This window comes from Crotalus tigris, unplaced genomic scaffold (genome assembly GCF_016545835.1).
Source record: "Crotalus tigris isolate CLP2741 ecotype Arizona unplaced genomic scaffold, ASM1654583v1 scf7180000017585.4430047, whole genome shotgun sequence".
Lineage (NCBI taxonomy): Eukaryota > Metazoa > Chordata > Lepidosauria > Squamata > Viperidae > Crotalus > Crotalus tigris.
The window spans coordinates 4013670-4037213 of NW_024096493.1; the positions used below are offsets into that span (position 1 = coordinate 4013670).

General features: G+C 37.8%; 1 protein-coding gene across 1 annotated transcript in view; it reads right to left on the reverse strand.

Moving 5' to 3' along the window:
- Positions 1-22936, reverse strand: part of TMC1 (transmembrane channel like 1) — a 41052-nt gene extending 18116 nt beyond the window's left edge. The window contains exons 1-9 of the mRNA XM_039360960.1: positions 22809-22936; positions 21947-22084; positions 20562-20652; positions 18947-19028; positions 17702-17808; positions 16030-16128; positions 8107-8249; positions 6870-7014; positions 5337-5531 (exon numbers count right to left, since the gene is read on the reverse strand). Of these exons, the coding sequence (XP_039216894.1) occupies positions 5337-5531; positions 6870-7014; positions 8107-8249; positions 16030-16128; positions 17702-17808; positions 18947-19028; positions 20562-20652; positions 21947-22059 (975 nt within the window). The 5' untranslated portion in view covers positions 22060-22084; positions 22809-22936. The remainder of the gene's footprint in view (positions 1-5336; positions 5532-6869; positions 7015-8106; positions 8250-16029; positions 16129-17701; positions 17809-18946; positions 19029-20561; positions 20653-21946; positions 22085-22808) is intronic.
- Positions 22937-23544: the final 608 nt, after the last annotated feature.

Consider the following 23544-nt stretch of genomic DNA (forward strand, 5'->3'; position numbering starts at 1 on the left):
GAGGACTATCTCTAACTGATACTGAGACTTTGCACTTCTAAGTATCATTATGAATTTATATGCAAGGCTGAGATTACAGCCACATTCTGGCATTCTCCATATTCCAGTTCCATAAAAACATTTAATCTTGTCTGATGGCCATTATAATGTACCTTGATTAAGAATGAACAGCTGTATATTATAAATCATGCACTCAAACTCATACTGTGTGCGGTAATAAAAGTCTTCTCAGACATCCCAGCTGCAACAGTGAATAATTATAAAAAAAACCTACCTTTTTGAGTAAATATATTTTCTTTCTGCATAATTAGTGTAATAATTAAGAGTTATGTATTTATTATGGTTATACACTTGCTGGAAAATTTAATATAAGCAACGGCAGAATAATTCAAGTTTTCAACTCACAGGTTTGCTAGCTAGACTATTACTTCTTTCTGTCACATAGCCTACATATGTCAGCTTATGCCTGATTGATATAACAAGTAAAAAAAAATCTAATAATGACAAACAAGGAATGTAATTGAAAGTAAAAGAGGAAACAAGATGGAACCTGAAACTTGTCTACTCAAAAATTTGCCTCAGTCATCCTAAGCCAGGGTTAGGCAACCTTGGCTGTTTTATGACTCGTGGCTGGCTCAGGAATTCTGGCAGTTGAAGTCCACGAGTCATAAAAGAGCCAAGGTTGCCTACTCCTGGCCTAAGCAATTCAGTACAAATTGGAAATATCCAATCAACAACAATCAAAAACAATTCTTTGTTTTAGCCTAGAATATAACACTTAACTGGCAAACTTATTTCTCAGTTGTAATGAATCGTGGCAATCTGATGAGCATTTGACCCTGATCAAGATGAAAAGATTTACCTTAGGTGAATAATAAAATGAAATTCAGTGGTGAAAAAAGTAAGGTTCTACATTTAGGCAAGAAAAACCAAGTGCACAGGTATAGTATAGGGGGTACCTTGCTCAATAGTAGTAACTGTGAGAGGGATCTCGGAGTCCTAGTGGACAATCATTTAAATATGAGCTAGCAGTGTGCTGCAGCTGCCAAAAAAGCCAACACAGTGCTAGGCTGCATTAACAGAGGGATAGAATCAAGATCACGTGAAGTATTAATACCACTCTTCAATGCCTTGGTAAGGCCACACTTGGAATAGTGCATCCAGTTTTGGTCACCACGATGTAAAAAAGATGTTGAGACTCTAGAAAGAGTACAGAGAAGAGCAACAAAGATGATTAGGGGACTGGAAGCTAAAACATATGAGGAACAGTTGCTGGAATTGGGTATGTCTAGTTTAACAAAGAGAAGGATGAGGGGGGACATGATAGCAGTGTTCCAATATCTCAGTGGCTGCCACAAAGAAGAGGAGTCAAGCTATTCTCCAAAGCGCCTGAAGGCAGGACAAGAAGCAAAGGATGGAAACTAATCAAGGAGAGAAGCAACCTAGAACTAAGGAGAAACTTCCTGACAGTTAGAACAATTAACCAGTGGAACAACCTGCCTCCAGAAGCAGTGAATGCTCCAACACTGGAAGTTTTTAAGAAGAAACTGGACAGCCATTTGTCCAAAATGGTATAGGTTTTCTTTCCTGAGCAGTGGGTTGGACTAGATGACCTCCAAGATCCCTTCCAATTTTATCATTATTATTATAACCCAAAAGCATTTTCTTGTTGTTTTTCTTTTTTTTTACATACTGTTTTTCTGTAACATTGTGTTTAAAACCCTTTCTTGCTCTCAGGTATAGGGAGTGCTAAATAAGCAATGCCATTCTAAAATCTCCTATAAAAACAGAGATTTTTTTAACTTCTAATCATTCTTTCAAATACCTGATCGGCAGCATTCTCTTCAATATAACATGTCACTTTACATATAACATTTTAGAGGTATACACAAAAATCTTACATATATCTTGCAAAAGCAATTTCTGTCTGCTTGTAACTTACAAGTAATGTGCCAAAGTTACAGCCTTAAGAGGGATGGATTAGTCATCTTTGTAATATGCATTAGTGTTAGTTCATCCTTATGTTAACTAAGATTATATAAAACTTTTCTTAACACATTCATATTTGGGCACACCTATCCCTAATATCCTTTTTTTTCCAGAGCAAATTTTTGAACACAATTTCCCCCATGTATTAATTTTGGAATCAATTTTTTGTCTACATTATTTTTATAGCCCTGTATAATTCTAATCACTGAATCCCCAAACCAACATTTCAATTTTTTTTTCCGTCTACAGAAACATCTTATAGAACTTTGTTTTATGAATGATAACAGCAGCAGGACTTTAATCTTTGGATTCAATTTTTGAGCTAATAAATATTTTGAAATATAGCAGAATTACTTTATAATCATTGCTAGCAGAATTCATTATTTATGTGTTTCTGCATGAGATGACAAATGATATTCTGCTGGCTAAACCACTGCACTTGAAAGTAATCTCTTCAGTCAGTCCCTAATGCTGTGCAAATGTTCAGTGTTTGCATTAAAACCCATTTTGCCAAGATTTTGAAAACTATACACCGAACAAATCTAACAAAGCAGGATTATAAACCATGCTTGCAGCTAGATTTGAAAGAACCACTAAAATCAAGTAGTTTACAATATGAGATATATTTAATTCAAATAGGAAGCACGGACTCAAGTTTCACATGTGAAAGGAGAGAAACATGCGAATTGTCTTCATTTGTGATCCTCCGAACCATGTTTAGAGAATCATTTGAAACCAGGGTATAAAGTTATGATGAGTGATATGGGTCTTTATAGTCTTATTATCCATGAGTTTGGCATATTATAGAACATAGAATCTAGTCCAGTGGTCCCCAACCTTTGTGGCTTGACAGCCTGGCTAGGGGAGAGAGGGGAACTGGGCTGCACGAGCAGCAGGCTGGCATATACACACACATGCAGCCCTAACATGAGTGGCAGGCCAGTGCAAATAGTGCACCAGTGCACATGTGCACAGATTGATTTGTGTGAACGGAGATCTGACTGCCGGCCCGCTGTGTGTGCTCCAGCCAGCCACTCACAGGGCCCAATTCCAAATAGGCCATGGCCCAATATTTGGCCGCATCCTGGAGATTGGGGACTCCTGTTCTAGTCCTATCCCCTGGTCAAGGCAGGAGACCTTCTACCATCCAGGTCAAATGGTTATTCATTCCATTCTTGAAAACCTCCAGTGATGGAGCATCCACAACTGTGAGGGGCAAGCTGTTCAATTGATTAATTGTTCTCACAGTCAGAAAATTTCTCCTTACTACTAGGTTGGATATCTCTTTAACAAGCTTCCACCCATTACTTCTTGTCCTGCCCTCTGGTACATAAGTCAATCTTCCTGCCCTTGGAGAATAAGTCAATCTTCTCTTCTCTGTGACAGCCCCTCAAGTACTCAAGTACTAGAAAAGAATTATCACGTTCCCCCCCACACACTTCTTCATACTTCCTATCCATACTTCCTATCTAAGCTCACCATCTATGATAAATGGATTTGCATAGTCAGGGGTTTGACCTTGTTCTGACCTTATGCTGATTTTACTCACTCATAAAAGTACCAGTCAAACTACCTCATCTTCCCAGCAGTCTGTTGCTGATTTTCCTTTTCAGCCAACCCAGCTCAACCACAGAGTTTCTTTCCCTCATATACTTTATGAAAAGTATAAAGCCCATATACTTTATTCCTGCAACATACCACTGTTCATTGCAGAGAATTCTTGGCCATTTTCTGGAAGTCTGGAACCAGATTGTTCAATTCCCATAGATTCAAGATCTTATTATCAGTGGTTTCATAATTCTGCAGTTGTAAGCTAGAACAGAACTCTTGCTGAAATAAGGTGAGCCAACTCTAGTCTTGCCCTGACCCAAGGCCATCTATTTTACATATGCTGGATTCAGAATCTAGATCGGTAGTAGTAGAAGACAATCTAATAAAGGAGAATATTTGTGGCTAAGGCTTGAAATGAGGGATCCTTAGTGCTCTCTGAGCTTGGTTGTTTTCTTGCAGACGTTTCATTACCCAAACTAGGTAACATCATCAGTGCTAGTCCAAACTAGCACTGATGATGTTAACTAGTTTGGGTACTGAAACATCTGCAAGAAAACAACCAAGTTCAAAGAGCACTAAGGATGCCTTAGACAATTTATTATTATAACACTGAGTTACTCTGAATATTAGAGCATTGTGGTTTGGAGATATAAGCACCTCTTCATGGATTCTGCTTTTCTCCAGCTGGATCCAACTAGATCCAAAGCATTTCACAGTCCTAATAATATCAAGCATAGTATATTTAGATTGTGAAACTCTGGTGCTGTAATCATTAAATATTACATTCCAAATCTGACAAGAACATGTGTTCATCGCTTGTACAGCAGAGGTGTAATACAGCTGGATTTCACATTTGACTGAAATGTTTGAAAGCCCAACAAATTTTGCAATTGCATTACTTCAGCACAAATGGTATTACAGCGTTACATAGAAACAAGTTGAGTATTTAAGTGCAATTTTCACCAAGTTATTCACCTTAGCTGACCTAAGTTTATGGGACATTCATAGCCTTGAATTATCTTGTTAATTTCTGTGAAAATTAAATATAAGAGTACCACTGATGCATTTGAAAACTTCTTATGAAAAAATCATTTCAATAACATTACAATTCCTTTATGTCCATTCTGCAAATGAAAAGCTTCAGTGACAAGCTATGCGAACACATACATCCTGGAACAGCTAACATAAATAACAGCCAAATTATGATGCAGTAGGCATCTTCCTTTCTCCAAACATAACCTGATATAATTTATTTATCATTACACTCTATCCCTCTGATTTAATTGTGTTAGACTAATAATAGTAAATACTTTCCTCTTCAAATTACAGGTAGTCCTCGGCTTATTACAGCTGAGCCCAAAATTTCCATTGCTAAGTGAGATATTTGTTAAGTGAGTTTTGCCCCACTTTACAACCTTTGTTGTCATAGTTGTTAAGTGAATCACTGCAGCTGTTAAGTTAGTAACACGGTTGTTAAGTCAATCTGGCTTCCCCATTGATGTAACTTGTCAGCAGGTTGCAAGAGGTGACCACCTGACCCCAAGATACTGCAACCGTCATAAATATGAGTCGGTTGCCAAGTATCTGAATTTTGATCACGGGATCACAGGGACGATGCAATGGTCATACATGTGAAAAAATAGTCATAATTCACTTTCTTCAGTGCCGTTATAACTTTGAACAGTCACTAAACAAACTGTTCTAAGTTGAGGATTGCCTGTATTTATTTTTCTCTGCATAATTTTAGCTCTCCTAAATCATGTCTGTTTTAGAAAATAAAGTGTGCTGGAACGCACTTCGTTCCTCTCCCACCATCCGTAGTTTTCAATGCCTGCTAGAGCGAACTTCTGGGATCTTCTCACAACGAAGTAAATAAGGTAACCGCTCCCAGCCAAAGTGCACAAAGCAAAGAAATTAGCCAGAACCCTCAGGAATCGTGTCAAGTGGATGTTCTCTTCTTTCCGACTCTCTTGCTCCTCCACAATGGCTTCCTGTGCTTATTTGACACATTAAAAAATAATAATATATAAGTAAGCAGACAGGGAAGGATCAAGATACCAGCCAAAAAAATCTTACTAGACAGAATATTTCTTTTGCTCTTGATTAGAGCCCCTGTACATTTAACTTTATTAAGTCCCTGCATGTTGCACCATTATTAAAAGATGCTACAAAAGGCATGGATGTTTTCAAACATTCATGAAAGTAAATATTCACTATAATGCCATGAATGAATATAATAATATACAAGGGAATTCAAATATTAAAATTAATTCACAGGGCTATATAACTAGTTTGTGAATGAATAACTAGAAGGCTTATGCACTAATTACTAACCTGCTGAGCATGCATGCAGGACATTTATGTAGATCTAAACTCCTGCACCTCATCATTTTATATGAGAGGTTTGGCTGAGATTTAGGTCAGAAACCCTTCAGGTAGAGCCAAACATGTAAAACTCATTTCCACAGCAACATTAAGCATGTAATATTACAAACAGAGAATGCTACCATGGGTCTAATAGAAATAGTCAAACTTTCCGCTATTTTTTGTCCATGAATTCCAGAAAAAATCTAAACCAGTTCCCTTGTTGCCATTGCATATTGACCCAAATCCAACCCATTATGGATTGGATCTGGGTCTTTTTGGATTTGGATCAATATGCAATGGCAATAAATGAGTTGGTTTAGGTTATTTTTTTCTGGATTTCATAGACAAGAAAGTGGAGAATCTGAATGTTTCTGGTAGACCCATATAGCATTCTCTGTTTGTAAAATTACATGCTTAATGTTACTGTGGAAATGAATTTTACATTTCAGATAAAATGGGGAAAAGGGGAAAAGGTTTACATCTGCATATATCTGCTTCCATACATGCTCAGCAGGTTAATAATTAGTGCATAAGCCACCTAGTTATTCATTCACTAAGTAATTATATGGTCCTGAGAAGAGGAAGCAACAAATAAACAGGAAGATCCCTGTATTGTGCCAACTGAATTTCTACATGTTGTCAGCAACACAATTACCTATATTGTAAGATGGCCTTGTTACTGACTGATTTGGGTATTGATTTCACAGTAATATGTATAGTAATATATACAGGGCTTTTTTTCTCATAGAACGCTCAGAACGGAGTTCGGGCACCTTTTTTGGATGGAACCTTGTAGGGTAGGCAAGGCGGGTTGTATGACGTGTGTGAGTTCCGGCACCTTTTTTTTTTTTTTTTTAGAAAAAAAGCACTGAATATATACAATAATAGGGTAATATCACTCTTGTCAGTAAAATTTCATTATTCCTACTTATTAGTCTGAACGAATGGTGAGCAAAGATTACCTTAAAGCTAGTAGTTATTGATGCAAATTTATTATCTGCTGTTTCAGGATTGCCAATCAAATAATCCCAGCTGGTGAACATTTTCCAACTGAAGTTAAAACTTGTGTCATCTCCTCCACCATCATTATGTGCGTTCTTTGCCATTCTGAAATGATCAAAAACAGAAGTGTGGCTTAAATGATTTCTTTTTTCAAGGAAAAAATGATCTAAACATCTCTTTCCAACCCTGTGATTCCATGTTAATTGATTTCTATATACAGAGATTTAGATAGATATCATCTCAGCTTCTTTCCTGACTATCCCTTGTTTTCTGATCTGTTCATGGAAAAACAGAAAAATAAGCAAACACGAAGCACACAAATCTTTTCAATGTTTTACTGTGTTTGATGAACTCATCAACAAGCTGAAGAATGTAAGAGGATTTACTTTCAAATTTCTCTAAATATAGATCAAGATTACCTTGTGGCTATATGGAAAGTTAATATGTACAGATTGCATGTTTTATGCTAATTCAGGGGTATTTCTTCTTGTTATGCCCTAGAGAGAGATTGTGCTGTAAGATTTTCTTTCTTAATAAAAATTACTAAGTAGCAGTTACTTAGCAATCCTTTCTTAATAAAAATTACTAAGTAGCAGTTACTTAGCAATCCTTAGGAATCTATAGGGGAAAAAAACTTCTCAGGCACACAAAGAAATGTGGTTAATGTTTATAACAGGGTTGTTGGGTTTTTTTAAAAAATATATAATTTGTGTGTGAAATTGTTTTTATACTTTAATCAAATAAACAATAGATATTGAACAGAATGAGGTACATAATCCTTAGACTTGGCACTGGGAGATTCCACTTTTTTCTGAATCCTACAGCTCTAGGCTGAAATACTCTATGATCCTATGCAAAAAAAAAAAAAAATAGCAAGCAGGGCATTCTAAATCTTGGATTCAAACATTCAGTTTCTAGTCAATATTCAACAAAGCAGTGATAACTACAAACAGATTTTCACAGATTACCTTAATGGGGTCTAGAGGTTATAGGGAAAGAAATTTAGATAACATTGAGTTGGAACAAAACCACAGGAAGGCACTGCAAGTTAGATCAGCAATATTTAGATCTCACTTTATGGCTTTGTAAATAGCCATGTCTCAATCTACTTAGCTTCCTAGGATATAAATGTAACATAATAACCCACTTAATCATTAATTACCTGCTTTTAATCCTTTTGAATTACTAGAAACTTACGTGCGGATGACAACCATGAAACTATAAGCAATGGTCCCAACACCAACCAAGAAATATGAAAGAGGCATTCGGAATTTCAGCCACCCAATTGTTCTCTGATTATTGTAATAGCCATAGAAAAGCACAGAATATTGTGCAAAGCCCTGAAAAATTAATGAGAAGAGTTCAGAAAAAATATAGTTCATCAGACATGGGCAAACTTTAGCCTAGCATGATTTAATTTGCTTTTCTAATCACCACATCTCAGTCTGGCATCATCCAGAAGTGTCAGGACTACAATTTCCAATGCTTCTAAACCTTGGAATACTTTGGGAGATGCAGTTCTGAAAGAACCTGAAGGCAGGACAAGAAGCAATGGATGGAAACTATTCAAGGAGAGAACCAACCTAAAAATAAGAAGAAATATCCTGACAGTGAACAATTAATCAGTGGAATGACTTTCCTTCAGAAGTTGTGTGTGCTCCATAATTGGAGGTTTTTAAGAAGAGATTGGGTAACCATGGTATAGGATTTCCTGCCTGAGCAGGAGGCTGGACTAGAACGCCTCCAAGGTCCCTTTCAACTCTGTTATTCTGGATCAATACCCAGTCCGAGCCACATGCAAAATAATAGCTGCAGAGCTGGAACCAAATATTTATTGCATGACATGATTCACCTACTGTAGCTAATTCTGTTAGTAACTTAGAATTGGAAACTTTAAGAAACCTTTGAAGCCATCCTGGTCCATTAACTCTCTTCTACCTACTATGACCTCTTATCTAAATGGAAATTATGCTATGTATAAAAAACTGAACATATCCTCTTGGGTCCATTCTATTACACAGGCACACAAGAGACTCCCTTGAGTTGAGAGCTTTGATTGGGCTTAAATATTGTGAGAAAGAAAAAAAGGAATCCACAAAGTATGTCAAAACCCAGGGCTCTATAAATCAAACCCAACTTTTTGGAATATACTAGGAAAGCAATTAAAAATAGGCATATTAAAGCAAAATCATCATGGGAATGAAGAAATAACCTTCTGCAATGAGATTGCAGATGTTTTCCAAAATAAAAGGGTAAGTGTCCAATGAAGGGTTACAATCCCTGCCAAATGTTTTCATTATAGCTAATATTGGTCGCAAGTGTGATCACTCCTGGATAAAGTCAAACTGCTGTAGACTTTGAAGGTGGCCTTAATAAATAGAACAGAGTTTGTTCTCATATGCTGCTTCTGTCTAGGACAGGGATATCCTACCTCGTCAATTTTAAGATTTGTGGACTTCAAGAATTTCCCAGCCACGCGAGGGAATTAAAATTGGGAAGGTTGGATACCCCAGTATAGGAGTTCAGTGGGATGGGGTAATGAAGAGAGCAACAAAGACTTTGCAAGTGATCTCCATCAATGCTCTTTCCTTGTCCTTTATTATTTCTTCTCCTGTTATTTCTTTAAAAAAAATAGCAGATTAACCTGTAAAAATCCTTCATTTTCATTTAGTTAACTACAAATTTGGTATATTGAGCTATTTAAGGTGAGTTATGCCCCAAAACTGCTAAGCCTCATTTGCAATCATTTCCATGATAAAAAATGAAATATTAATATAGAGCAAGTACATATTATTTGACTTGTAGTGTAGTTATCAACTTCTTTTATCAAATGCAGAGGCATTGCTTTAACTGGGTGAATTGCAGAACCAAGAGATGGCCAGTATCAGTTTGGTTGGCAGTATGAGAATTCCCACTACAATGGCCACATAAGAAGCACTTACAGGTAGTCCTCAACTTACAACAGTTCATTTAATGACCACTTGAAATTACAGTGGCACTAAAAAAAAGTAATTTATGATGGTTTTTCATACTTACGACTGTTGCAGCATGCCTGTGGTCACCGGAACAAAATTTGAATGCTTGGCAACTGGTTCATATTTCTGAAAGTTGCAGTGTCCCAGGTCATGTGATCATCTTTTGCAACCTTCTGACAAGCAGTCTGACTTTGCCCACTGCCAGGAGTTCGATCCTGACCGGCTCAAGGTTGACTTCATCCTTTTGAAGTCAGTAAAATGAGGACCCAGATTGTTGGAGGCAATATGCTGCCTCTGTAAACCATTTAGAGAGTGCTGTAAAACACTATGAAGCGGTATATAAGTCTAAGTGCTAAGTGCTAGTGCTAAGTGCTAGTGCTAATTAAAAAATGTCAAATGCCCTGGAAGCATGCCTTCTTTGTAGCATGCCTACCCTGTGGTTCCCCTGGAGATCAAGATGGGCCTGATTCTGCTGTTATTTGGAAAAGCTGCTCACCCAGGCCTTGACAACGTCGAGTGAGATCCCTTTTTTTGTTTCCATACAAGTATGATAAACGAATGAATGAAATCTGTCATCAATCAAATCTTTGTGTCTCCAACGTTTTGAAGGTGTCTAAAGGATATTGAACTGGGCTTCTGGCAATGTCATCTTCTGTTCCTTATTTAAACTCATTTAAATGAGTTTACTGTTTTCATCCTTACATAGTTTCCTACTTCCATACACTTTTCCAGTGTGAAACAATCCTGATCACACCATGTGACAGAGTGTTTTTAATTCCCACTGTTATTGAGAAGCAATACGTGGCAGCAATTGTTGATGCAACAATATAGATAAAAGAACATATGCAAAGAGCCTTTCATTCTGCTTCTGTGGATGATAGTTTCAATTTTAAGCCATGATTCCATGCCAATAACCCTGCTGGTGTTTGCCTCCAATTAATCTCTGCTCATTGTGAAATTAGCTAGTTTTGATGCAAATCTTTTCCTCTGGAGAGAACAGATGTGGCAAAGTTGACATGGACTGTGGGTTTTACATGAAAAATATGTAAACAAATTACAATATTGCTGACGGCTCCTGTTTGCAATATTACAGTGTTCTTTATTGGCTGCATAGATAAAAACCAAGCTCTCTGGAAAAAAGGCTGGGAATGATGGAAAAAAAGAGATCAACCAACAGCAGGGGTAGGCAACCTTGGCTCTTTTATGACTTGTGGACTTCAACTCCCAGAATTCCTGGCTGGCTCAGGAATTCTGGGAGTTGAAGTCCACGAGTCATAAAAGAGCCAAGGTTGCCTACCCCTGACCAACAGTTGCAGTGGTGATGGATGCACCACTGCAAGAAAGGTCAGGTTAGGGACAGGTCATCATGGGGGGGGGGAATTACCTATGTTGTTGTTAACACCAACATGAAGACATAATCAATGACAGGCTTGCCCGAACAACATGGCTTTTTGAGTTTTACATGGGTTCTGCATTTTTATGCATTAAGAAAAATCCTGTTTCTGTTCCACTACTTCTCTCTGCTCTGGTCCCCTCTTCTTCTAATTCCCAGATTAACTAAAAATGTTGCATTGCAATTCCAGAGTTTCCATATTTTGCCTCTCTTTTTCATTTCTATTTTATTGATGCACACCTGGGTGCACACCAATAAAATGCATCTGAGATTATAAACAATAATACAATAGCATCAGTCTCCCTTTCCTGGAATGATCTAAAGGCAATGTCAATCTATGCATGCACTGTGTTTTAAAATATTAAAGATAAACAAAAAAAAACATTAGTTCCACTAGGTTTGCAGTAAAATACAAATGTAACACCACTGTAAATTTTTCTTGTGTGATTATTTTATTGTATGTCACTCAGAGTTGCTGGAGAGTTGGGCAGCCTAATGAGCTTACTAATTAACATTGATAAACTATGGCTGGATTGTTCTAAAACTATAATGTAGATGTATTGTTTGGTTTAGAAGAAAATGTGAGCCCGGCACCATTGTTTGTAGGCAATGATTGTGAGTCAGCAGTGGTGATGAATACAATTTCCTTGTCGATTTTTCAACAAGCAGCACAATTTTGTTCTGCTTTCTCATTGGTTCCCTTCGTGAAATATTTTTTTTCCAAACTATTTGAAGGACAGGAAAAAAGCCAAAATTTATGACACTGGGTGGCAGTAGCCACCAACATTTCCACTCTTCCGTCTGTGTCTGGCTGATGAGCCACTCAACGTTTTAGCAGGTAGGCTACGATTAGTAGATTTTGTTGTAAAACATCAGGCGAACCCTAGGAGCTCTGGAGGGGCCATCGTGATTTTTGTAGCCCAGATAGGGCCCATCTAAGCTATGCCCTTAAAAAGTCAAATCATTGTGAGCTCATCTAAGTCCTCATTCTATCTTGTCAAGGAACATAAAATAGAGTATGCAAGGGTGCACGAATTACCTATAGCCATGGTTCACTCAATAGTGATGTTTACACAGAGTTATAAATCGGATTGTCAGAATGCAATGGACTACTCACACAGCACGATAAAACAGTGGCAGATTTGTGTAAATGCAACAATAGTATCATGGATATATTTTACAGTAGGGTCATTTCTCTGCACGTTCTCCACCATATCTGGCCCACAAAACCCCAAACGACTCCTAGAAGGCAACAGAGAGAACACTCATCTCTTTACTATATTTATTGATCATCTGGATTGTTTCAGCACAGATCTAGTAGCCTTACTGGGGGGGTCCTGATATATTCTTTATTATTTTATCAGTTTTTATCCCATATTTTTAATATATTTTGGTCAACTCAAGGTAGCAAATATATGCAATATCCCTTCCTCCTCCTATTTTTCTCATAACAACAACCTGTGAGGTGGGCCAAACTGAGAGAGAGTGACTGGCCCAAAGTCAGTTGGCTTTCATGCCTAAAGCAGGATTAGAACTCACATTCTCCTAGTTTCTAGATCAGCACCTTCACCATTACATTATCTCTCACAACTTCATGACTTCATGACATGGGGCACCACATACATTTAATGTAAAGTTCATGTTGCCATTTCATGCTTGTGAGAAGCACCTTCTGACTACACTTTCTTTCTCTCCATCAGTTTTCTTTTTAAATACATAATAACTTTATTAAATTCCAACCTCATTCCAACATCAAACCTTAAAATACAAACTAATATAAAAGGAAAAGTGAATAAAAGAAGCAAATTAAAAGTAACAAAAAAATTATATATCAAACAAATTTATAATATCTCTCCAGTGTCTTTCAACTTGATTCATGAATCAGCATTTTTAAAAAGATGCTCTTTTTTTTTTAATGACAACTTTGTATGGTTGTTGGATAAGCAGATCCCTCTGAAGGTTAATACTAGGATTTCTGAATTTAGCCTGGAGGAATCCCTCAAGCTCACAATGTAATATACTGTATGACTTTCAAACTGATTGAAATCAGTATCTCAGTTTTACAGAAAACAACATATTAGTAATGGTCTGAATAATGTGTGAGATTGATTCACCTGGGACCGTGCTGTTATTTAGTGTATTTAATGGCCACTAAAGAATTTGGAGAAGACCTGCCATGAGAAAGAGTAGCCCTGTTTCTTTTTGGTCACAGAAAAGACACAAATACCATCTCTATATATCACATACAGAGAGATTATAATTGCTCAGTGTGAGGAGTTTTACACTTCCTGGCTTGCAGGTACGACTTGCTTTTACTCCTATTCAGGTTCCGCCTGAATCTATAAGCTCCTCCTTCTTCAGTCTTTGGAGGTAATAGAAAAGCAGGCTGATCTACTTTGCACTCGGCTGGGTCATGAACATTATCAATTAGGATCATTTGTAAGCCAAACACTCTTGCTAAAAGAAGACAGAAAATGCTACTTTTAAACTAGAAGAACTAAAGAGGGATATAAACTGCCCTCCTAAAGCTATAACACGAAGATGTATTACAGGTAATCCTCAACTTACGGCCACAATTGGGGACCAGCATTTCCTTTGCTAAGCCAGGTGGTTGTTAAGTGATTGGCCCCAACATTATGATCTTTTTGCCACAGTTATTAAGCAAAGAAGCACAGTTGTTAAGTGAATCATAAGGTTGTTAAGCAAATCTCACTTCCCCCCATTGACTTTGTTTGTCAGAAGCTGGCTGGGAAGGTCACAAACGGCAATCACATTGACCCTGGATGATGCGACCATCATGAATACATGTCACTTGCATGCCAAGTGCCTGAATTTTGATCACATGACAATGGAGATACTGCAGTGGTTGCAAGTGGGGGAACTTGTTGTAAATCACTTTTTTCAATGCCACTGAAACTTTGAACAGTCACTAAAGGAATGAGTTGTGCTTTGGGCTTTGGCCAGAGGGGTGCAAGAATGAGACCTGAGGGACCCCTGGGATGCTTCCCCTTTTTGAGATTCTATTCATAAATATAAGAAAGAAAAAAAGAGAGAGAGAGAGAGAGGGAGGGAGGGAGGGAGGAAGGAAGGAAGGAAGGAAGGAAGGAAGGAAGGAAGGAAGGAAGGAAGGAAGGAAGGAAGGAGATAAACTCTATGAAAAAATAGAAAGTGCCTAAATTTGAGAATCTATGTAAATTGTAATCCAGACTTTCCTACTAGCTGAACCTTTTATCTTCTCCTTTAGCCTGCAGGCTTATTAGGGAGCATGAAGGAAGGTCCTGTTGTTGATAACATGTGGATGCAAAAACTGGGTTGTAATCAAATGTGGAAAGCAGCTGTTTCCTAAACTGGGATATGAGGGAGGGGCAGGCAACTTAATTCTCTGGGCCCACTACATCAGTTTTCACCCCTACTACTAATTGGAAAGCAGTGGCATGTATGGCCTGATCACTCTTGTTGCTTCCTATTGCCTAAACTTGTACCCTTGACGGCATGTCCGAGCAGCGTCGGAAAAATCAAAGCTATCTGAGGAAGATGAAGCCCAGAAACACAAGTAACATAAGCAAACCATAGCTAGGAAGATTTCAGTGCCCAATAATCCAACCAATCCCTCAGAAAAACTAATGTGGAGTGGGCTGATGTCCCATTTGAGTTGCTGGGGTCATTTGCAAGCCTTGTAAATACTTGATTGCTTGGAGCAGGGGTGTTCAAACTTGGCCCTTTTATGACTTGTGGACTTCAACTCCCAGAATTCCTCAGCCAGTGTGCCTGGCTGAGGAATTCTGAGAGTTGAAGTCCACAAGTCATAAAAGGGCCAAGTTTGAACACCCCTGACTTGGAAGGTGTTGCCATTTTTAATTCTGATAGCAAAGCACAGGGGGAGAGCTGCCTACAGAATCAGAGGCTTAGCTTGGCTACTGACCACATGTTGTCTTTCAAAGAGGGCAGGCTGTGGCAAATATTTACTACAGGATAGACAAGAATTGTACATCTCCCACACGCAACTGCTTCCTTCAGCACTGTTGCATTACAGTAATTTGGACACTCTAATAAATAGCTTACTGTTAATCCCAAGGAGTTACTTGCTAAGAGTGAAAAGACGGGAGTGCAATTCATGGTTAGAAGCTGGGGCTTTTTTCTCTCCTCACTTACTTTCCTTGTAACTGTCACTTTTCAGACTTACAGACAGATAGGGCCAAACTAATACAACAGAATAATTCTGCCCCTGAAGCAAATCTCCCTAAAGAGTTTTCAAACATTATGCATTTGTCCTGGAGCAATTTACGAAGAATCCCCTGGAATCCATTTTATAGCACATCAACTTAATAAATATAAAATGAAGCGAAAGATCTTCCATCTTCATTATAAGAAAAGTGTGACAACTCAGTCCTGGGTTTTTATTTTGTGTTATGGGAAAGTTCCACTGAATCCAGTTGGTGACCATTTTTATTCTTGTTCCCAAAAGAATTTTGAATGTTTTTGCTAAATTCAACTAAATATCATATATGGAATTAACAACCCATAGAAATTTGCCAGTGTTTCAGTTTTACATTTTCCATAAGGCAATAAAACCAACACTACCTAATCTTTCCCAGTCAAATAGCCTCCAAATGCTGGGACACAATTCCCAAATTACTAGTCAGCATGCCAATAGGCCAGAAGAGCATACTGAGTGTCATCCCACATAATAAGAATCCTCGTTTGGAGATGATTGCTGTAATGTAGCACACGTTTGTAAAATTGTCTACTTACACTGAAATCCCACAAAGTGGCAAAGTTCATAGCACTTGCTTCCTCTGCTCTTGGCACAGTTTTTCTAGGCAAAGACCCATATGCCTTTCCCATCAATGCCTGCATGCAAAAACAAGGGGGATGGTTTCTACTGTACAGTATTCACATCAATAATCCAATAGTGATTGAGGTCAATTTTTTATTATTCCACTATGTTGGAAATTGGATGTTACATATTGGAAATGTAACATGAAATTCAATGTGCAAAATCATTCACCAATAAGAGCTCAAATATTCACAAACTTTAGAACTATTGGTTTTGTACTGGGAAAGGAGAAAGGAGCTTTCATTATCTTTTTTTTAGCCAAGGAGTTTTAGGAATCTGAGCCTTAAATGATCACAGGTCTACCAAGAACACATCCCAATAGTCCTGATCATCTCACTGTTTGACTATTATAATGTATTCTACAGGGAAGGTTGGTGCAGAACACAGGATAGTTCTTGGGGGTTCATATTACACCACTGTTCCACAAACTGCACTAGATGCCAGTTTGCTTCCAGGTCCAATTCAAGGTCTTGGTTCTTACCTTTAAAGACCTTCATGGCATGGGTCCAGGTTATCTGAGAAAGTGTCTCATCCCAGTGGGATTCACCCATTTTACCCACATGCTGTGGATCCTATCAGTCAAGGAATTCTGGCTGGTGGGATCCAGAAGAGACTGTTCTGCCATAGCTCCCACCCTCTGGAATATCACACGTCCCCCTCCCCCAAGGCAAGAATCACACCTACAAGTTCGGTCTTCTGTAAGGGCTTGAAGACCTGATTCTGCCAACCGGCCTGGGGCACCAAGAAGGGGCGGGGGTGTCATTCTGGAGATGGTCAATAGACTAAGATAAAAACCCTGTGTGCATCTTGCTCCTTTCCTCCATACCTTTGTCAATTTTAAACCAAACCTAGTGTTACTATTTATTGTTTTAATGTTTCATATTGGTGTTTTACTAATAGTAAACTGCCTAGAGTTGGGCAGTATATAGGTTCAATAAAGAAATAAATAAATAAACTGTGGCTGTTAAAGCATGTCCTACAAAACAAACACATGGCTATATCTATAAAGTTCATTCATAGGAATTAGTTAACTGGGAATTGTTTTAGCACTGTTATTTGTGCAAAAAGAAGATGAAGGGAACTTTTCATTTTATATCTGGTATGCCCTCCAAATACGGCATCAGTCTCAGTTAACACAGCCAAAGATCAGAGTTTATAGAAATTGTAAGTCAGAGCTTTTAGATGACCATACGGTCCACAATGCTGTTCTTCTTGACATTCCGTCTGCCTTAATTGCAAGATCCATTTGCATTGTATTTGCCCAGTTCTCACAGTGAAGCTTTATGAATCCATGATGTGATGAGGAGCTTTGTTTTCCAGCCAGTTTATTTTATAACAGATACTGATTTGGGCTAAGAGGGAATGACTGGGTCAAGGTCATTTCATGCCTAAGGGAGAATCAGACTTCAGGTTTTCTCATCCTGGTCCAGCTCTTTATCCACTAAGCATTGCTGGTTTACAGGCTCCTCACTGTTAAAATTGCTATACAAATTATTACTGTGCTAAAATTAAACAAAAACAGCACAGAGTCTTTAACGCAACTTAAATCAGAGAACAAGATACATACGGAAATGAAACTGTGCTCACCTCAGGCACCATGACAAGACCAAAGGTCAGCCCGAACAGAACTATATTTATTCCATACATCCATCTCAAAAATATGAAGTACGATGCAACTGAAGAGCCAAAATGACCTGTGACATATTCAGATAAAGGCAAATAAAATGACAAACTTTCCTTGTCTTTTAAAAGAGAGAAACCTGATAAAACATTGAAGTGAGTTTAACAAATTGATGTATCAGCAAGTAACATTTTTCCATGATCATATATTACTACTTGATATGACAAAAAAACTGCAGATGAATACAAAGGTAGGCTTATATGGTAAAAATTGGGTGGGATTTGGAAAAAAATAGAATTCAGCATCCTGAATAGGAAGGCATATTTTTTAAATAAAAACTGTGGAATAATAGTAATTTTAAACAACAGAATGTAAACATTAGAACTAATCTAATAGGTAAGGAAACTAAGATGAACGAGGTAAGAATACAATTATGAATCTACAAATTTATTCATGAGCATAAAACTATTCAGCTACAGTCATAGAAATGGAAGGGCAGGGCTGTTTTTTTGTTTCGTTTTGCTGTCCCTGCATTCCAGTTCAATGGAGTTTTCCACATACACCTCATCTTTTTCTTGAAAGTTGTAAGCATTGTTCCTTTCCTTAATTCTATAAAATCCCAGAGTCTGGCTCTCTGAGAAGGAGCCTTCACAAAATTATTTCAAAAGGATGCTTTCTGAACAAGAGAAATATCACAGCTTGCATTAGCTTTGCTGCAGGTTGTTCTGTTGGAGAGGCTGATTTGATGATTAATGTGTGGTTAAGGCACCACTCTAGAAACCAGGAGACTGTGAGTTCTAGTTCCATCTTAGAAACAAAGCCAGCTGGATGGCCTTGGACCAGCCCCTCTCTCTTAGCCCTAGAAAGTAGGCAATGGCAAACCACTTCTGAAATCCTGTCAAGAAAACTGCAGGGACTTGTCCAGGCAATTGCCAGGAGTCAAGTGCCTCAAAAGCACCAAAAAGAAAAGAAAAGAAAATATTTAACAGGAGCTGAAGAAGAATCAGACAATTAGCACAGGCAATACTGACCTAGATGGAACATCAGGCTGAAATTTTTTACAAGACAGCTCCTTAAATATTGAGGGAGGAGACTATATTGCAAATACTTTCAGGAAAACTTAAATTCTTCTTTCATCAAGTATGATTCCCAGCAGTGTGCCACTTATTTTTACCAAATGGGCAAGTAGAGGAAGGGCATCAGCCACTTACTTTCAATTTCTTTTATTTTCATTTCCCATGGTATGCAGGCTGTTTTAAAATTCTCAAAATCACGCTGAAATTTCATCCATTTCTAAAAAGAAAGATCACACCGCACTGTAGCCCATTTGGATAACATGGAAAGCAAAGGAAATGGGGGGGGGGGGAATGACAGGTATAAATCTCTCTTCCTATATCCATAATGCATAGACAATCCATTTATTGGAATAGCTTTGGCAGAGATGTCTCTAATACCTCTGTACGTTTCCGTTTCTTTCAGAATGAAACCTGGTTACCTCACCAAAGCAAGCTGCTATGTTAATTAGCCCTGTTGTACAAATGGCATCAGCCTATCTGAGTACAGGTAGTCCTCGATTTATGAGCACAATTGAGCCCAAAAATGTCTATTGTCGAGCAAGACATTTGTTAAGTGAGTTTGGGCCCCATTTTACGACCTTTCTTGCCACGGTTGTTAAGTGAATCACTGCAGTTGATAAGTTAGTAACCCAGTTGTTAAGTGACTCTGGCTTCTCCATTGACTTTGCTTGTGGGAAGGTTGCAAAAGGTGATCACATGACCCTGGGACACTGCAATGGTCACAGATATGAACCAGTTGCCAAACATCAGCATTTTGATCACACAATCATGGCGATGCTGGAAAGATGTTGCCTATGAAAAATGGTCCTAAGTCACATTTTTCAGTACCTTTGTAACTTTGAACAGTCATTAAACAAACTGCTGAAAGTCGAGGACTATCTGTAATCTAAAACTTCTATTTCTCAGATATTATGAAAGACACCTAAATGTTTCTGTGCCCTTTCAGTACCGATACCTTTCATCCCAGAGCCATGGTTGAGCAGTAGTCAGAATGAAGTACTCTAGGCTAACTCACTCCTCAATCCAGGAGTTCAGTCCTGAGCGGCTCAAGATTGGCTCAGCCATCCATCCTTCTGAGGTCGGTAAAATAAGGACCCAGATTGTTGGGGGCAATATGCTGACTTTGTAAACCACTCAGAGAGGGCTGTAAAGCATTGTGAAGTGGTATATAAGTCTAAGTGCTATTGCTATCACCTGAAGTCTGGTAGAGCTGTGCCTCTATCAAAACAGTTGATGTTTTAATCCACTTTATTCTGTGAACATTTCTTTTTTTTTCCTAGCTAATTTACTCTGGGTGAACATACTTAAAACTGCAGTTCTAAATACATATTGAGGTACTTAATGTTAGTGCTCTTTGCACACTGTCCTTCTTTGGATTTTTTGCAGTGTGACTTCACTGAAACATCTTCAGAATTTAATACACTATTATTCAGACCATGAAATCTGCAAGAAGCACTTGCTGATTTGATTTATTTTACTTTATTTTTATTTACTTTATTAAAAATACCTCATTGTTTTTAATTTCATTTTATTTCTTCTTTTTCATAAATATTATAGACTGCGAACAACTATGTCTTCAAAGTTTATTACAAAACCAGGATGGTGTTTTGCAGTATTTGTCTCATCCTGAATGCAATTGAAGTGAAAATGGAGCTATTTAGTCTAGAAGAGGTATCTGGGGAGAAGGGACTAATAAGCTATTTCAATTGAGATACTTCACAGAGTTGGAATAAGGAGAAGTTAGGCTTACTTTCATCATCATCACTTTATATGCGTAAAACTTCTTTCCTTTGCCTTTACCAAGAGCCCCTTCAAATTTTTCCACAAAACGCTGGGCATCTCTAAACAAGTTTTTTTAAAAAAGAGATACATTGATATATCAGAAATAAAAACATTGTCCTATTTGTTAACATGCTGAAACCAGTAGAAATCGGGGCAAGCTACTGTATATAAACTGGGAGCAAACCCCCACACCCACTCGCACTGATGAAGTTACCTAGTTGGGTAATGAAATGTCTGCAAGCAAATAACCAAGCTCAGAGAGCACTGAAGATTCTACAGTTAAACATACTTGACACAGAGTTACTGACAGGCATGTTATGACATGTATATACTTAGAGCTGTAGGTATATAAAGCTCTTTGAACATATTATGACATTTGAAATTGAAGTTCTGTGAACAATCCATTGAACCAAAATGTTAAATAATGCTAAGTGTCATCTCAGCCGCTTGAGGTAGTGTCAAAAACACAGGAAATATGGAAGTGGGTTTTCCATGAATACATGTTCAGGGTAAATTCTAAATAACACATGATGGACTAAAATGAACATTCTGAGTTAGCCCATGAAAGCTTTATTAAATTAAAGGAACTTTAATCTAATTACCAACACACGCTATATCAAAGTTTCATTAGCCCATGCATAATTGTCCTTAAATGGCTTGGCTTAATAATTCATTGCAAGTGTAGGGTTACAACTCCCAAAGCATGTGGTGTCCGGTGCTGAGGCTGTTTCAATGTTGCCACAGTGAGAATGAATTACTGAACTTAAGAGGTCACCACTGAAAATTTGAATAGGTGGGCCAATGTTTCATTAACAGGTCAAGAGGGATTCAGGCATCATTTCAAATCCCACAAGTGAGAAAGGTCCTACTGATGTTGATCAATTTCAACTTTTCAAGTCATCTTTTTACAAATATTGGATTTTCACAATGCCAGTGTTCAGTTGTGTAACCCTGAAGAATATGACTGGAACATAATTTAAGGCAGATATTAGTTCACCTTTTCTGCAGCTTGATTGGGTCTTAGCAAATGATAGCAAATGTCTTAACATGCTTAGATTTGGATACTAAGCAGAGTCAGGCCTGGTTAAAATTGGGTTGGGAGATCTCCAAGGAAGATCAGAACTGTCTAGATTGTTGTCAAGAAAAAACCACATGCCCATGGAGTCACAAGGAGGCTCAGTTCAAAAGAGAATCTACATCTTACATTTTACCATTTCTACATCTTAAATGTTATGATTTTCATCGAGTACTGAATACAAAAAGCAAGATGGATCTATGGGAGGAAGAATTTAAAAGCAAATGAAATTCACAATTCAAACAATAGCTTAACTATTCCATACATCCAGACCCTACTTCAAGATTTTCAGTTTCTTTTTCATACTCCAAGGTTTGTTTCGCAAAGTGGAAATCAGCTTCTTTTTCTCTTCCACAGCTTCTTTCAACTTGGCCAGTTCTTCTTCTGTCATTTCCTCTTCAGAAGTAGAATCTGAGCTTTGGGGGACAAAGAGTCACAAACCATGAGGGTATAAAAAGGACGAGACTTTTCCTGACCATTTATAAGGTGGTTTGGAAGTAGCTATATATAGTCCAAAAGTCTACCTGATTGCACCTAGGACTTAAAATACTGAAGTTAGAAGGCAGAAGTCCAAGACTTACCAGGACAAAAAACTATCCTTCTTCCCACAGAAACATACTAAAATCTTGATAATGAACATCCTTATGCTATTATTCTTTACCACATTATGTCTATTAACCAACACTCAGATAGGCAGAAACCAGTAAAAAATAAACCAATAAACCAATCAAGGTTGGTAAATAAGCTACCACATATATACTGCCAGCAAATTTAAGTTTTCCATCTATTCATTATGTTTCCAGCTTGGTAACGAAACATCTGCAGAACATCAACAATGCAGTATTGATCTACACATATTCTCCACTATTTCAGTGTGATCCTAAGTGGCAATAGGAGAAGACAATACTTTACAGGAGAAGGAAGAACCCAGAAAAAACCAGAATCAGGACAAGCTGAGGAGTGAGGTTGCTAGATGGGACAAAGTACTGTACAGAAAGAGTTATGTATTTGTCACCCTCAGTAAACAAGATGATTGCTTAAGTAAACATTTCAGATTATTTTATAAAGAACAAACACCTGTTAGTCTGTTGGCTCAGATAATAATAATGCCACTGAGCACTATGAATAAGAAAAGAGTACCTTGATCCATTTTTTTTCTTGTCTTGATTTTTCTTTTTCTTCTTCTCCTTCTTCTTGTCCTTGCTTCTTTTATCCTCATCCTCTTCATCGTCACCATCTTCCCTGGACTCATCCCTAATCTTCTGATTTTCTCTGTTCTTCCTGGTCTTGTGGGCTTCCCCCTCCGATTCGCTGTCTCCATTCCCACCATCTTTCCTCCGACGTCTCCTGTATCTTCTCCTGCGTTCTGCAGCCGTCTCTTCTTCATCTTCATCCTCTTCCTCAGTTTCATTTTTCTTCCTTTTTGATGCTCTTTTCTTTTGCTCAGACTGTTCCTCTTCGTAGGAAGGAAGAGAGAAACACTCAGCTTAGTCAGCACAAAAGGAACCTGGTTTCTCTTCTGTCCTTCATCCCAGATGTAATTAATATTTTCACAGGACAATCTCATGCCATGAATGCATTGTTTGATAGACATTCGTAATATAATGGTTGAAATATAGGTCCCACAATTTAAAGGGTGATCATTTTCTGAGAACTCAGCTTTATTCTCACATGTTTTAAAGTACAGCATTTCAGTCTGAAATTTACAATTGCCAAAATAGCAAATTCTTCATAATTCTGTTAGAATGACTAAACTAAATTTTTTCTCTAGAAGGGTTTACATGAATTCAGTGATCAACTGCATCAAACAGTGCAAAGTACTAAGGGATATCTAAAGTACGATACCGATAACTTTGTTCCCAAACTAAGCAATATA